The sequence below is a fragment of the Leptodactylus fuscus genome, chromosome 3 (assembly GCF_031893055.1).
Source record: "Leptodactylus fuscus isolate aLepFus1 chromosome 3, aLepFus1.hap2, whole genome shotgun sequence".
NCBI classification, from domain to species: Eukaryota; Metazoa; Chordata; class Amphibia; order Anura; family Leptodactylidae; genus Leptodactylus; species Leptodactylus fuscus.
In genome coordinates, this window is record NC_134267.1 from 143032671 (window position 1) to 143049229 (window position 16559).

The following is a 16559-nucleotide window of genomic DNA, read 5'->3' on the forward strand; positions in this document are numbered from 1 at the left end:
AATCCAGCCTCTCAGCCCGAGGTACAAATACAATCATCAAAAATGGAAAAGTCCAGCATCAAATTCCTTCAATAAAACTTAACTTTTATTGTGAAAAGTTTTTCTGAACATTACATGTTCCATAAAATAGGCTGAGGCCACACATTTGCTGCGTTTTAGGTTTCAGATTTTGCCACTTTTTTTTTTTTTTTTTTTTTTTTTGGGGGGGGGGGAGCTAAACCAGAAGTGCATCTTGCAACAAGGCAATGTATTGGTGTTTCCTTCATATCTTCTATTCGTTCAAAAAAAATTGAGAAAAATCTGCAGTGTGTGGCCTCAGACTTGGCGACATAACTGATGCCCCTTTTGTGTTACTTTTCTCCTTATTTATAGAGGAAAGCTAAGCATCATATGTCTTCTCACTCTAGCACATCAGAGGGCAGGGGTAAAAAGTATATGACAAACAAACTACCAATCATCAAAGGAATTCAGAAAGGAGATCAAATAAATATAATCAACCCTCATGTGGTGAGAGTGTCCTATGGATTCAGTGGCAGATGAGACCACTTCCAACCCTTTAGGTTGTGTTTGTGTTGATGGGCCCCTTAAAGAAGTTGTCCAGGCTAAAACTGTATTTATCAAGGGAGGTGTAAAAAAAAAAATGCTGAAAAGAAAAAATTGACAAAACACCGAATACCACAATAGTGTAGATCTGTGATGTATAGAACTTGGTGATAGTAAAGTGTAAGGACCAGTTAGTCTCTCACTTGGGTTGGTTGTGATTGTGAATGATGATATCACAACAACAATAGTAGCTTTGGCACTATAGCCAACAACAGGCGAGAGTGGCAGTGGGTTCCAACAATGTCACCGAGGACCGGGAGTGTAGCAGTACCAAACAGACAGAAGGGGGAAATTTTCTGTAAACCTCAATAGAAGGAAGGACAACCCGCGCTTTCAGAGTAAGAAGTATAGGACTACTTATAGTCCTATGATCCCTACTCTAAGAGAGTATGGGTTGTCCTTCCTTCAGTTGAGGCTTACAGAAAATTTCCCTCTTCTGTTAGGTAAAAAAAAAAAAAAAATACTCACCTATCACCAGTGGCCTCCCAGCATGGTCTGTTCCTTCTGTTCAGCTGTCTTCCTTTGCTGAAGTCCTCGCTGCCTGTGATGTCCTGGGTCCCTTCCGCCGAGGCCACCGATTGGCCTCAGTGGTCACGTACAGTGAAGTCTTCTGCCAGAAGAAAACAATGGAGCTACAGGATCAGGAGAGCATCAGTACTTTAAAAAAAAAAAAAAATAAAAATTCACTCCTCGCAGCCTAATTAAAAAAGGCACATGTTATGTTTTGTGGCACACTGTGTTTTTTTGAGTCAGTAGTGTTTCTTTCACAATGCAGCATAATCTGTGTGGCGTTCCTTTCTCTCATAAAAACTCAAGAAAAAAAATTGATGTCACAAATGCAATAAACGGAATATAAATGCTTGTGCAAAGCTAAAAGATACACTGAAAACACTCAAGTATGTGGAAATATGTGCTTTAATACTATTGTAGTTTGAAATACTTTACTTTTATACATATATACTATAAATGTAATATACAGTTTCTCATGTAACAGTTTAGTTCTTGATAAGCATTGATGCAATCTTTTCTCAATGTACTTCCTTGCCCTCAGGTATAGACACGCTGAGCAACGTCCAGACATGGTGAGCTTTCCAGAAGAATGTGATGTGTACTATATAAAAGATTCCAGACACACTGATATCCATGCAGAGCCTAGCATGATGTCATGTCAGGATCATGGTAACTTAAAGGGACTCTATTAGCAATAGCAACAAGGTTGGCACAGGGAAAAAGGTATTGTCCTTACTAGAAATACTGTAAATTACCTATTTTTTCTTAAAGGGGTTGTCCAGGCTAAACATAGGAAGTTTAAATCCTCTGGGGGCAGTGAAAAAGCTTTAAAAAAAAATGCATACTCGCCTGTCCCAGTTGCTCCAGTATTGTCCTGTGCCTCCCAATTTGTTTGCTCTTCTGGGTCTCTTCCAGCGTTGTGCTGAAACCGCTGATTGGCCAATTGGCTTTAGGCTTTAGGGAGAGAACCCGCGTTGTCACAGGTAGTAATATTCAGGCCCTTCTCTGATTGGCCTCAACAGTCACGTGACTGGGTTAATCCATTTATGCCGGAGGTTGAAATTTTTGAGTTGTGTGCTATGAGGCTGCCGTTCCAATAATGGAAGAATGGAACTTATAGGTTTTCATGGCCAAAACACAGAGACTCCTGAGAACTCTAAAGCAGAATTCTGTATGGACCAAACTAAGGCTCTATTCACATCTGCATTCAGGGAGTCCGCTTGGGGGCCTCCTGAACGGAAGCCTATACGCATTAAAAAGCGGTTACCTGGGAAACCCCTAGACCCCATAGATCATAATGAGATCCGTGTGGTTTCCACATGAAACTACAGCACTTTTCTCTCTACATGATTCCTGAGGAAACTGAGCAGAAACCACACGGGCCCCATTATAGTCTATGGAGTCCCCGAAAGGAAACCCGAACGCAGATGTGAACCAGGCCTGAATGTGACAGCATATGTATGGTGTGAAATGGCTGCTGTCCGACTTGTTATATCAACCATTCTGATGTATTTCAAAGCAAGAGTGGTTTTACCTTCTAGTCTGTGACACATTTTCTTTTCATGCTTACATTTGGAAGGGGACAGTGAGTGCCAGTGAACTCAGTCAGTGAGGCTTTACCTGCAATATTGTGTGTCCAATGGCCACAATGAGTGAGCAGGGCCTTGGATGTGAGCTCATGCCACAACATATGTGTGCACCCATATTTAGTAATTGTTTGTAAATTGCACTCAAGTCAATCTAACTTTACTCAAAATATTTTACAGATGTCCCAGATCACACTCTGTGTTATAATCATGGTAGACTGTAGTGTGAGGCATAGTCCATAAAATCACGTTTATATGCTGTATTATGCGCCTATGGGTCACATAAAACCGGACATCACCATGGAGTCCTGGCTTCAGATGTGTAGTATAAGCGATGAATGTTGGTAAATACTTTCTATATGTTTGCCCTGTGGAAATACAAAGAAAAGCAGTGTGGTGTTACAAATCCAAAAGATAAAAGTGATTTTGGTCGCCATGTTACAGGTGAGACTCCCCCGCCTCGCACCTCTCCATCTGCTCTAATTACTCTCAAAGTTTCCTGTTAATGACAGAGACACCTGCTGCCTAGTGACAGACTCGGGTTACAGATGGATAAAAGGGCTTTGTTATTTACCAGCACTCTTCACTGCTCTTTGCACACCAAACTGGCCTTGCCTGGCGGTTACAGGACTAAATGTCCTCGTACATAATCCATAGGTGTCTTTACTGACCCAGGAAAACAGCTCTTTAAACACCTGTAAATCCTAGGAAGCCTCCTTTCTGGTAATGAAATCATCAGAATGGAAAATACATAGATTATCCCACTGGAGGTTTCTATAACCATGCCATGTGTTTGCGGGGAAATGAATACACATCCCTGTAAGCTTATAAAACCCTGTTAGCATACCTAGACCTGATGTACCCTTTACATTTATAATATTTTACATAGTATATGCAGTAATATATAAGGACAACACATTACAGCTACAGGGCAGAACTAGTAGTAGCCTAAAACAGCACACATTGCACTTTTTGGCTACTAGGAGAGCTGATAGACTATTCTGGACATATAGGACCTCATAACCACCTTGTCTTGAGTCTTAAGAATTTTCTATTAAAATAAATTCATACTCCTCAGTCACTTTACCACCTACATCGTGCACTTTCAATTGATGTCCCCACTATTATCAAGGGACATTTCACCATCCTTTCTCTCACCACCTCTCTCAGTGGTCTGCCACTGCCACTCATAAAGGGGAACACACACTGGATCTGATCTTTACGTGTCCCCAATCTAACCTCTTTAATAGAGATGAGCGAGTAGTATTCCATTGAGTAGGTATTCGATAGAATACTACGGTATTCAAAATACTCGTACTCGTTCGAATACTACTTGCTATTCACAGTAAAGATTTGATTCAGAACCAGCGTTGATTGGCCCGTTCTGCCGGAGGCTCGTCTGTGAGGAGGCGGAGTCTAAGATCGGACCACAGCAGTCTCCATTGTGGTCCGATGTTAGACTCCGCCTCGTCACAGACGAGCCTCCAGCAGAACCAGCGTTGATTGGCCGATCAACGCTTGTCAATGCATTCCTATGAGAAAAAGCCAGCTCCCGCATAACCGAAAGCTGCCAGCTCTCCCGACTAGCAAGAAAGAGCCTGCTGCAGAACCAGCGTTGATTTGCCGAATGCTATACACTGTATACGCTGTATAGCTTTTGGCCAATCAATGCTGGTTCTGCAGGACGAGAAAGGGCTGGTTCACATTAGTGCTTGCCTCCCGTCCGGAGGGAGTCTGCAGGAGGAACCCTTTAACTTTAATTCCCTTCTTCATCCCCCTCATACACCACTCATCTCAAGTGAAGACTGTGCCTCTTATTTCAAAAACAAAATTGACACCAACTGGGAAAACTTCAACCTACACCCGATCAACCACTCTACTTCACTGTTGTTCCATAACCTACTTCTCCACCCTAAGGGCCCCTTCACACGGCGTAAGCGCGGCACTCATTTAGACACGTATACACGTGTACGAGCGCGGCGCTTCAAAAGAGAGCCCATTGATTTCAATGGGAAGCACACGTATAATCGGCATATACGCGCGCTTCCCATTGAAATCAATTCACTCTGTTTTGAAGCGTCACGCTCGGACACGTGTATACGTGTCTAAATGAGCCCCGCGCTTACGCCGTGTGAAGGGGCCCTAAGGCTCACAGAGTTCACACAGTTTTTGGGTCAGAAATTTGGTCAGGAATCCGCCTCAAAATCAGCCTCCAAAAAAGGCCTCCCAATAGAGTTCTATTGATTTTGAGGCGGATTCCAGACCAAATAACTTTGTGTGAACTCAGCCTAATTTCAAAATCGCACCTCCCCACCTGTGTGCTTGACCTGACCTGTGAGGAGACCTGGCAGCAATGCTCGCAATCAGTGCTTGCATTATTTGCAGACATTATTCCTCCCATCCCTTTTTGCACCTTAGTCAAAGTTATGGTGCCGTTTTCCTGGCAATGTGTGGGCACTAACATTTTGGAGTGGATCGCTGTCCCTGAAAGGCAATCTGTTACCATGACAGCCCTATTTGAAGGCTCCCAGGATTATCTGGCATAGACACTTGTATTATAAGCTGCTCTTATCAGCCTGTATGTATATTCTACAATTTTTACAATGGATTGCAATGCATTGTTTTAGTCTACAAGCTTCTAAAAATATTTTTTACATTTAATAAATGGAATAATGGGGAAAAAATAAATCAAAAGAGCCGAACCGCCATTTTCTCACTGTTTCGCCTCCCATAAAAATTTGGCTATAAAGTGATCAAAGCAGTAAACATGCTCCAAATTGGTATACATAAAATGTACATTTGGCTCTGCAAAAAAAGACTCCTTATGCATTGCTGTACATGGAAATATTTAAAAAAAAAAAAAAAAAAAAAAAGTTACTGATGCAATTCCAAGAATTTTTTTAATTTACTTTTTTTGCAAAGTTTTGGATATTTTTTTGACGTAAAAAACCTCCAAGCCATATCTCTCTATCTTATAAAAATGAATTCTTGTCTGTCTGTTCTCTAATGCGAACCAAACGACTGGACCGATCTTCACCAAATTTGGTACAGAGATACTTCAGATATCCGGGAAGGTTTAAGACGAGACTCCAACTCGCTCGGACGTACCGTTGCTGAGATACAGCATTCCAAACACAGTGCCCCCCCCCCCCCCTAGCCAATACAAACCTGCAAGTCTTTCACTCATATTCCAGCTGCAATACACACGGTCACTCCACATACACAATACAACACTGATATCCAAACTGAGATACACGCATCAGAGGATTAGATACACAGATCAGCATCACACGCCAGAGGATTAGATACACGGGTCTGCACACAGTCCCACACACCAGAGGATTAAATACGCACTTCTGCACACAGTTCCACACACTGAAGGATTTGATACATGCGTCTGCACAGAGTACCACATGCCATAGGATTAGATACAGGTGTCTGCACACAGTACCACATGCCGGGGGATTGGATACACGCGTCTACACACAGTTCCACACGCCGTAGGATTAGATACGCGCCTCTTCACACAATACCACACAGGGGAGGATTAGATACACGTGTCTTCACACAGTTGTACATGCCATAGGATGTTCAGTTGAATGGGTTTGCAAAGTGACCGCCCGTATGCGTCTTCCGCCTCTCCGCGGCGAAAGTTGTTTTTTTTTTTAACCGGACACAAAATCAGACATACAGGACTGTGTTTCCAGTTAAAAAAAACCCCGGTTTCGCCATGGAGAGGCAAAAGACACACACGGGCGGTCACTTTGCAAACCCATTCAGGTGAATGGGTTTGAAAACTGACTGCTGGGGTTCCGTCTCCTGTCCAGTTTCTCAGGAAAGAAGATGGAAACCCGCCGGATTGGCTAAAGCGTAGACTGGGGCAGTTGTGAACCCGCACTTATCCTGGACAAACCCTTTAATATCTGGAATTGCTTAAGGTGTTACAGTGATTTCAAAGGAACATATATATTTAGTATTCAAAAAACAAGTAGGTAGTCCGGCAACTCTCCGATGAGTTTATAAAATGTAACTTTTAATGAAAATCATAAAAATGACAAAAACATGAAAATAACAATAGAGAAACAAAAGAAAAGAAAAAATAACCCCCTAAAAAAACTGACGCGTTTCGGAACAATGCTGTTCTGAAACACGTCAGCTTTTTTTTTTAGGGGGTTATTTTTTCTTTTCTTTCTCTATTGTTATTTTCATGTTTTTGTCATTTTTATGATTAAAAGTTACATTTTATAAACTCATCGGACAGTTGCTGGACTACCTACTTGTTTTTTGAATACTGAACTACACTTAAGGAGTGAAGTGTGAGCCATGCACCCCGAAGATCATTAATTTTCTAAACTACGAAATCCAGAGGTGAGCAGAGACATTTTTTCTTTTTTTTATTTATATATAGTGTAAAGTTGTATTTGTTTAATATCTTTGATTTTTATTGCTACTTAATATTTGTACCAAAAATGAATATAGTAGATTTCTCTGATTGTGATAGAAGAACCCACACCCCTACAAAGCAGAATCATCTTATCAGGTTGAGCAGCATTTACAACCTCCATATGTATGCACCCTGCCACGCACTGTTGATTTTGTTTCCAAGCTGTTTGATACATTGCACCAATTAAATTCAACAAATCTGATGAGCGTGTACTAACAGCTAATTATACATACATGTGGGTGAACTTGGCAGCTTCTTCCTTATTAGTTTCAGAGAACAGTGAATTTCTTGTTAGCTTATTACTCTGTTTTGTGCTACATACATATTGACAGAAGTTTTCTGCAACATGATGCTTTATTTTTCTCTTATTTTGCATCTATTAATGAGAGGGACCATAAGGATCACTTGGCAAAGGGTAGGGGCTTAATCCTTTATAACAAAGCAGTGCCATCTAGTGACATCAACAGACCAATCAGTAATATAATTAAAAACATTGACTTAGTAAATAACATTGATCATCTTGTTACAATGGCATCTGCCAATGAGCGGTATACAACAGGTAGCAAGTCAACCGTCATCTGTAGTTAATAGGGCAAAATCACTAATACTGTATCATAGTTAGAGAGTAGAGATGAGCAAGTACTATTCGGAACGGTAGTTTCGAACAGCACGCTCCTATAGGAATGAATGGATGCAGCCGGGGCCGGCGTCCTGCCGCTTAACCCCCTGTGCACCGGCCGCTCTCATTCATTCCTATGGGAGTGTGCTATTCGAAACTACCGTTTCATCTCTATTAGAGAGCGTAAACTTAGACAAAACATTGTTAAAATGTGTAACATTCATCACAGTGGTTCATGCTAGATGATAAATCTGGTGTAGACTGTATTGGCTAAATCTTAAGGCCCGGTTCACATCTGCATTCGGTATTCTGCTTGGGGACCCCCCCAAACAGAAACCTATACGCATTAGAAAGTGATTAGCTATGAAACCACACTGACCCCATAGGCTATAATGGGGTCCTTGTGGTTTCCGCACAAAACATGCAGAGAAAAAAGTGCTGCTTGTAGTACTTTCCTCTCCACATGATTTCTGCGGACACCGAGCAGAAACCAGTCGGACCTCATTATACTCTATTTGGGTCCATGTGGTTTCTTAGCCAACAGCTTTTTAATGTGTATATGATTTCGTTCAGGGGATCCCCAAGCGGACTCCCTGAAGAGAATACCAAATGCAGATGTGAACCAGGCCTAAGCCACCTCCTTTTCTACTAAACTCAAATTTTTTTTTAAAAACAACATAAAATTAAAGCCATATGTTTCACCGAAAAAAGATGCAGAAATTAGCTGAATAACGCAAATGATAAAAATGTTTTAGCCCTCAAAACCACATATACAAAAAAAACCCAAAACCCTGAAAATGTGTCTGGTCCTGGACCAGAAATTGGCCTGGTACTGAAGCAGTTAACCCCTTCGCATCGTGGGCATTTTTTTTTTCTGATTTTCATCAAGGCTGTCAAGACAACGCCAAGCTGGCCCCGGAGCTTGCACCAGGTGCCGGTGATCTCCGGCAAAATGGCGGCACCCATGCGCCAGCAGTAAAAGGTCGCCTCGGTCAGCTTGGGGGCACTGATCACAGGCATTAGCGATGAGTGTCTGCTGTATAAAACAGCAGATATCCGACCGCTATGGCGGCTAGTTGAGAAAGGCCAATGTCGGGAAAACGTGGTCTGTCTACTGGTCTGCTGTGGTTTCTGCACGAAACATGTGGAGACAAAAGTCTTGCAAGCAGCACATTTTTCTTTGCGTGTTTCGTGCAGAAACCACACGGACCCCATTGTAGTGTACAGGGTTCCGTGGTTTTCCTTGGGTAACTGCTTTTTAATGCTGATGAGTTTCCGATCAGGAGATCCCCAAGCGGACTAACCGAATGCAGATGTGAACTGGGCCTGAGCTTGTATCAGATCTGTTCAGGCTTCTTAAACACTCCCATAAATACGGGGAAACAAGTAAAACAAAGGTGAGGAATTATTTGCCCTCAGGACCCCTGGACAGCTGAAATTGCTGTGCATACAGAATGTCCACCCTTAACCACTGAGGTTACTATAGTAGACCATTCACTAACTACTCAATCCTCATTCTGTATAGTTATTAAAAAAATATGAAAGTAGGAAAGAAAAATATGTATTTTATTTGAAAAACCACAATACATAGTAATAAAATATGCTAAACGGACATAATTGGTGAGAAATTCTAGCAGCACTACAAATAGGAATGTTTCTTAATGATGTCAGGTGGTTTTCTCTTTAACCAGCAAATTTCTGGCAATGAGGCGGAGCTTCTGTTTGGTCTCCCAGTGTTCCAAAGTAGATGGAGAAAAATGTGGTGAAATTTTCAAATTGTTAAAGTCCTAAGGAGGCAAAAAAATACCATCAAATAAACATTCTATACTAGTAAAGATTCTTGACCATTTGACAAATACTGTGCAATTCAACCAATTTGACAGTGTGGCTTTTTTCATGACTCTGATGAAATGACCATAAACGAAACATATTTTAGCATCATAAAGATGTTTTAAGTTTTGTCCCCATCACAAATCTGATAAAAAATGGTAATGGGATTCCCAAGTTTAGCCATGTTACTGACATCTGAATAAGGCTTAATGTAGTGAAACTCTTACAGTTTTGTTGGCATATTATATGTTTTGAAACTACAATATGGCTTGGTTCATCATCTACATCAGACCTGGGCAAAGCCCAGCCTGCGGGCCATATCCGGCCCTCTGACTGATTCAGACCGGCCTGCACAGCTTGTCTAGGGAGGCGTGTCTTAGTGCCGGCAGGACAGTGCAAGAAGATGGAGACGTGGTGTGTGTCATAAGGTACTGACAGGAGAATGTGAGATGCATGGTGGAGTGTGTGTGTGTGTCTATATGTGTCTGTATGTGTGTGTCTGTATTTGTGTGTGTGTCTATATGTATGTGTGTGTGTATCTATATGTGTCTGTCTGTATGTGTGTGTCTGTCTGTGTCTATATTTGGCTGTCTGTGTCTGTATGTGTGTGTGTGTTTATATGTGTCTGTGTGTCTGTGTCTATATGTGTCTGTCTGTGTCTATATGTGTCTGTGTGTGTCTATATGTGTCCGTGTGTGTCTATATGTGTCTGCCTGTCTGTACGTCTGTGTGTGTGTCTCAGTAACCTAGGGGCAGAGATGGAAGGGGAATGTTATACTAGGGCAGAGATGGCAGATGGAGGGGGGGACATGAAACTGGGGGAGAGATGGAGGGGGGACATGAAATGGGGCAAATAAAAGGGGACATGAAACTGGGGGAGAAATGGAGGGGGGACATGAAACTGGCGGTAGATGACGAGGGCACTTAAACTGGGGGACATTAAACTGGGGACAACTGGACGGGGCATTAAACCGTGGAGGAAGCTGGAGGGGGACCTGTCTGCCTCTAGTTTTCCCCAGTTTAATGTCGCCCTCCAGCTATCCCTACGGTTTAATGTCTGCTTCCAGCTTCCCGATTTTAATGTCCCCTGCTAGTTGACCCCAGTTTCATGTTCCGCTCCAGCTGTCAATTTATTGCCCCCCTCCAACTACCCCCACTGTTTAATGTCCCCCTCCAGCTGCTCCAGTTTCATGTCCCCTCTAGTTTCCCCCAATTTAAACTAGGGCACCAGGATAAGGGCTTAATACAGTGGGGCAGTTGGAAGGGAACATTATAATGTGGGGGCATATAATGTATGGGTGACTGTAAGACGATTATACTTTGTGGGGGCACATGGAAAGATTATTGGGAATGGGCAGAGTCAACATAAAGTGGGTGGAGCTAAATTTGCCACGGCGCGGCCCTCTAGAATAGTTTCAATTTCTTATGCGGCCCCATGCGAAAATTAATTGCCCACCCCTGATCTACATCCATCCATGTCTCACCTCTTTCATGCTCTTTTGCCTGTTCCTCAGAATTTCTAATTGGAACTCATCAAAGTTAGACTGCAACCAACTATGTGCTTCCTGAAGATGAACTGTGATCTACAAGTGAATAAAGGACTACTTCATGTCTGTTCTGTACTTTTTTGCTGCAGTTTTTGTAATCAAATCAACACCTGAACATTTTAGTTCTATTTAGGGTATGTTCACATGGATTCCTCTTCATTTTACCCCCGGCATTTTCGCCGCAGTCTAGCCTCGATGGGATGCCAATACAGTGCATAGGCATGCCGTCGCAGCATCCTGCTACTGAACATGCCTGGATGAATGGGCCTAATCAACAGGGAGTCTTGAGCCACGTTTTTCCACATCCTGCTGTGATCGCTGCCTCCCACTGAAAACAATGGGAGGCGGATTCTGGGAGACAATCTGCTCCAGAATCGGGGACAAAATCTGCCCCAAATTCCAACGTGTGAACACAACCTAAGACCATTTTACTTTGTGATTGTTTATTAGGGCATCTTGCCAAATATTACTGTTGCAGAGGAACTATTAGGGTAAGTTCACATGGCGGAAACCTTTTCCACCATGTGACTTTGCGCGGATACCCGGATGAATGAGCCTAATCATTAGTGAGTCTCGAGCCACGGCTGACTCAGCCATGGAATCCGTGGTAAAATAAAGCATGCCACTTTTTTTTCCCGCTAGCTAAAAAATAATCCCTAGCATGACAAAAAAAAGCAAGGGATTCCCATTGAAATGAATGGGAGACGTTTTTGCAAAATCCTCCTGTAAAATTCTCCGAGTGAACATACCCATACTATATACTCAGAATAGTAAATATTTACCAGTACTTCTAAGCCTCATTGTCAAGTAGAGGAAATTTGCAGCTACGGCTTGGTTCCTATCTGCACACGGGTTTCCGCTCGGGGGGTCCGTCTGGCGACCCACCGAACAGAAACCTAATCCGCATAAAGAAATCGGTTACCTTAGGACTATTATAGAGTCCACATGGTTTCCACCCAAAAAACTTGAAAAACGTATAGAGAAAAGAACTGCTTGCAGCTCTTTTGTCTCCGTATTTTTCATGCGGAGAGGGGAATGGAATTCCCATATGGAGACTGGGCAGAAATGTGAACCGAGCCTAAGACACAGTGCTCCATTGTGGATGCCATTTTTTATTTTTAAATATCTCGTGACTGAAAGGCCAATAAGGGAACCTCTGGAGTTTTTTAAGCTTCCTGGAGTTTTTGTCCAAGGGGTTTAATACTGATGACCCATCTTACAAGATATAATTAAAGTCAATAAGGTCGTACTTGTTCAGACTCTTCACTGGTATCTCTGATTTCTGTGCCCATGTGAACAGGTTGCAGCTTCTGAACTCTGCTTTCTAATTCCTAAAATGAAATGAAAATCATGTAGATCAGATGTTAGATTTTAGGCTTAAGACTTTATACAATAAGGTTTAGTGCTAAAGTGATATGAGTGGCTGAGGCCCCACGATCCGGAAACGCAGTCAGGACTGGATTGAGCAGAAGGCAGAAGTATAAGTACTTTCCATATACTTTCCACTTTCCTTTTGTAGCGATTCTTGGCTCTGTCTCAAAAAAAAGCAGCAAAATCTGCAACAAAAAAGCTGCATTTTTGCAAGTGGGGCCTCACCCTAAGACCCCACGTAGCGAATTGCTGAAAATAAAACACGATGGAAACGCATCAAGGCTTCTTCAGCAGACTTTCTACCCTTATAGAAAATGCCAGTGTTTCCGCAGGTATAATTAGCAAGTTGCAATTTACAAAAACTTGATGGTTTTTGCAACAAGGGGCCCCGGCCTAAAGGTGTTTTTCTAGCTCTAATAGAAGCTATCAAATAATTATGTTAACTAACTATCAGTAGTTGGAACATACAAGGGCTGAACGCCTCAGCCTTTGGATCTAAATCAAAAGATCCAGACTTCATAGACAGACTAAAAAACATAGACATTCAAATCCTCCTAGAGACATGGACCCGGGCAGATGACGAGTCCCTAACACCCATGGGCTACAAGGAACTCTCAGTGCCCGCCCAGAAAAATAAGACCACCAAACATGGCTGCCACTCAGGAGGCATACTAATATGGTACAAGGAGGAGCTCAAAGAACACGTAAAAGCTACCAAACGTGGAACTAATCACATATGGATAAAAATAAGCAGCTCCATCCTCAGCGGCCAGCAGGACATCTATCTCTGTGCAGTATGTATGCCCCCACCAGGGTCCCCCTACCACGACCCCGACACTTACGAGGTCCTACAAAGGGAAGCTGTCCACTTCCAACCCAAAGGCAGAGTACTAATATGCGGAGACCTGAATGCAAGGACAGGCACAGAGTTAGACTACCTGCCTCCTGACGACAACCCACATACGCACGGTAGTGAGATCCACCACCCAGAACCCACACAGACAAGAAGAAACAGCCAAGACAGAATTGTCAACAAGAGTGGGAGACAACTGCTGAACATGTGCCGAAGCCTAGGACTGTACATAATAAACGGACGTACCACAGGCGATCCCAGAGGACGCTTCACACTAAACTCTCAAGTGGGCAACAGCGTGGTGGACTATGCCATTACAGACGCAGACCTGTCAGACATTGAAGACTTCACAATCGCACCTGACTCCCATCTATCAGACCACAACCAGATCCTACTATACATGAGAACCAGGAACAAAACACCCATACATGAGCCCCAACAGTCCGGCCTCTACAACCTACCAAGACATTTCAAATGGGCCAACCACCAGGCCATAGAATATAGCAACGCAACCAACCGACCCGAAATCAAGACACTGCTCACAAACTTCCATACAAACAACTATCAGCCAGACCAACAGGGAGTCACCAGAGCTGTGAAGGATCTCAAATACATCCTACAGACCACAGCAGAACTAGCAGGCCTGAAACGAACCAAACCCATAAGACAAACCAACAAACAGTCCCACAAATGGTTCGACAGCGACTGCAAAGCACTACGCCATACCCTAAGAACAGCCTCCAACCAAAAACACAGGGACCCCAACAACAAGGAGGTGAGGGAAGCCTACAGCAATCTATGCAAGCAATACAAGGGCACCCTCAGAGAGAAGAAACAGAGATACCTCTCCCACAAAATTGAGCAACTAGAGGACTCCCTCCAGGACAGCTCATTCTGGGAGACCTGGCACCACATGGGCACAAAGCCCAAGAAAAACTCTCTCCACATCCAAAATGGCAATATCTGGCTCAACTACTTCAGAGGTCTCTACAAAAACATCCCAGAAGAAGAACTAACTCCAGAACAGCAACAGATAATCACCAAACTGAGGGACATGGAGAAAGTCATCAAAGACTTCCAGAACCCTCTGGACTCGCCAATCACCATAAAAGATATACAGGAAAGAATTGCCGTGCTGAAAGGCAAAAAGGCCAGTGGCCCTGACGGCATCCTACCAGAGATGATCAAATACAGCCCTCCAGCAATACACGCGGCACTGGCAAAGCTATTCACCCTCGTGCTCAATGCTGGACACTTCCCCGAAGACTGGAACAAAGGGCTCATAACCCCCATCTACAAGAATGGGGACCAATATGACCCCAACAACTACAGAGGGATCTGCGTCAGCAGCACGCTAGGGAAACTGTTCAACAGCATCATCAATAACAGAATCCTCACCTTCCTCACACAACACGGGGTCCTCAGCAAGAGCCAAGCAGGGTTCATGCCAAACCACCGCACCACAGACCATATCTACACCCTGCACAGCCTCATCAAGACGCACGTGCACAACACCAGAAGAGGCAAGATATTCGCCTGCTTCGTGGACTTTAAGAAGGCGTTTGATTCAGTATGGCACCCAGGCCTACTTCTAAAACTCCTAGAGAGTGGAATAGGAGGAAGAACGTATGACGTCATCAAGAGCTCCTACACCGGAAACCAGTGCAGTGTGAAGGTGAATGGGAAAAGGACCGCATACTTCCAACAGGCCCGAGGGGTCAGACAAGGCTGTAGCCTGAGCCCAACGCTCTTCAACATCTATATCAATGAACTGGCTACAGCCCTGGAGGCCTCACCAACCCCAGGCCTCACCCTGAACAATCGAGAGGTGAAGTTCCTGCTATACGCCGATGACCTCCTACTCCTGGCCCCCACCGAGAAAGACCTCCAAGAAAGCCTGTCAGTGCTGGAAAAATTCAGCACCACATGGGCCCTACCCATCAACCAGAAGAAGACCAGAGTCATGGTATTCCAGAAGAAGGGCCACAATAAAGCCTCCACCACCTCACAATTCACACTGAACGGCTCCACACTGGAGAAAACCAACAGCTACACCTACCTGGGGCTGGAGCTCAGCCAATCAGGAAGCTTCAAAGCAGCAATAGAAACCCTGAAAGCAAAAGCCTGCAGAACCTTCTACGCCATCAGAAGACAACTGTACCACCTCAAACCACCGGTGAGGGTCTGGATGAAGATATTTGACGCTGTCATCTCCCCGATCCTTCTCTATGGCAGTGAGGTTTGGGGCCCAGCCACCTACCCAGACCAGTCAAGGTGGGATTCCAGCCCAACAGAGAACTTCCACCTGGAGTTCTGCAAATACCTGCTACATGTCCATCGCAACACCACCAACATAGCCTGCAGGGCAGAGCTAGGCAGACTCCCCCTATGGCTCACCATACAGAAGAGGGCGCTAGCTTTCCAGGCACACATCCAGGGGAGCAAGCCTGACTCCTACCACCACCAAGCATGGCTAAGCCACCTGAGCAAACCAGACATTCAACAACCAAACAGCAGCCAACCACCAAACCAAAAACTCCAACAGATGATAACCAAGGCCGAAATAAAGGCGACCACAGAGGCAAACAGAGAGCGGTACATTGAAGAATGGAGAAACGAAATAAATAACTCCAAGAAACTCACCGTGTACCAATCCCTACAAAGGGACTACACCATGGCCACCTACCTGGAGAGAATACGCCACCCCAAGCACAGACAGACCCTGAGCCGATACAGACTGAGCGCCCACAACCTAGAGATAGAGACGGGGCGATACAGACAGACGTACAAGCCACGGGAGAAGAGACTGTGCCAGCACTGTGACCAGGGGGTCCTAGAAGACGAGACCCACTTCCTGCTACACTGCACCAAATACTCAGATATGAGGGCCGTCTACTACCAAAGACTCTCTGCCCACATCCCAGACTTCATATCTGCAGACGAGAAGAGGAAACTCTACATCCTACTGGGAGAAGAAGAGGCCACTGTGGAGATCGCTGCCCAATACGTGTCCAGCTGTCACCAAACCAGAGGAAGATGAGACTCCATGGACTGTTATATTTATCCCAATACACCCGCCCCACCCACCCCCACCCCACCTCCCCATATAGCAGTCACCAACGAAGAGGAAGATGAGACTCCATGGACTGTTATAACCGAACCCCCCCCCCCCATACCCACCACCCACCCACCCAAC

At 44.1% G+C, this 16559-nt stretch overlaps 1 protein-coding gene across 1 annotated transcript in view; it reads right to left on the bottom strand.

Annotated features, from left to right (window-relative positions):
* Positions 1-9374: 9374 nt before the first annotated feature.
* The window catches only part of CCDC150 (coiled-coil domain containing 150), a 67380-nt gene continuing 60195 nt past the window's right edge, over positions 9375-16559 (bottom strand). The window contains exons 24-26 of the mRNA XM_075268454.1: positions 12390-12470; positions 11077-11175; positions 9375-9549 (exon numbers count right to left, since the gene is read on the bottom strand). Coding sequence (XP_075124555.1) covers positions 9430-9549; positions 11077-11175; positions 12390-12470 — 300 coding nt within the window. The 3' untranslated portion in view covers positions 9375-9429. The remainder of the gene's footprint in view (positions 9550-11076; positions 11176-12389; positions 12471-16559) is intronic.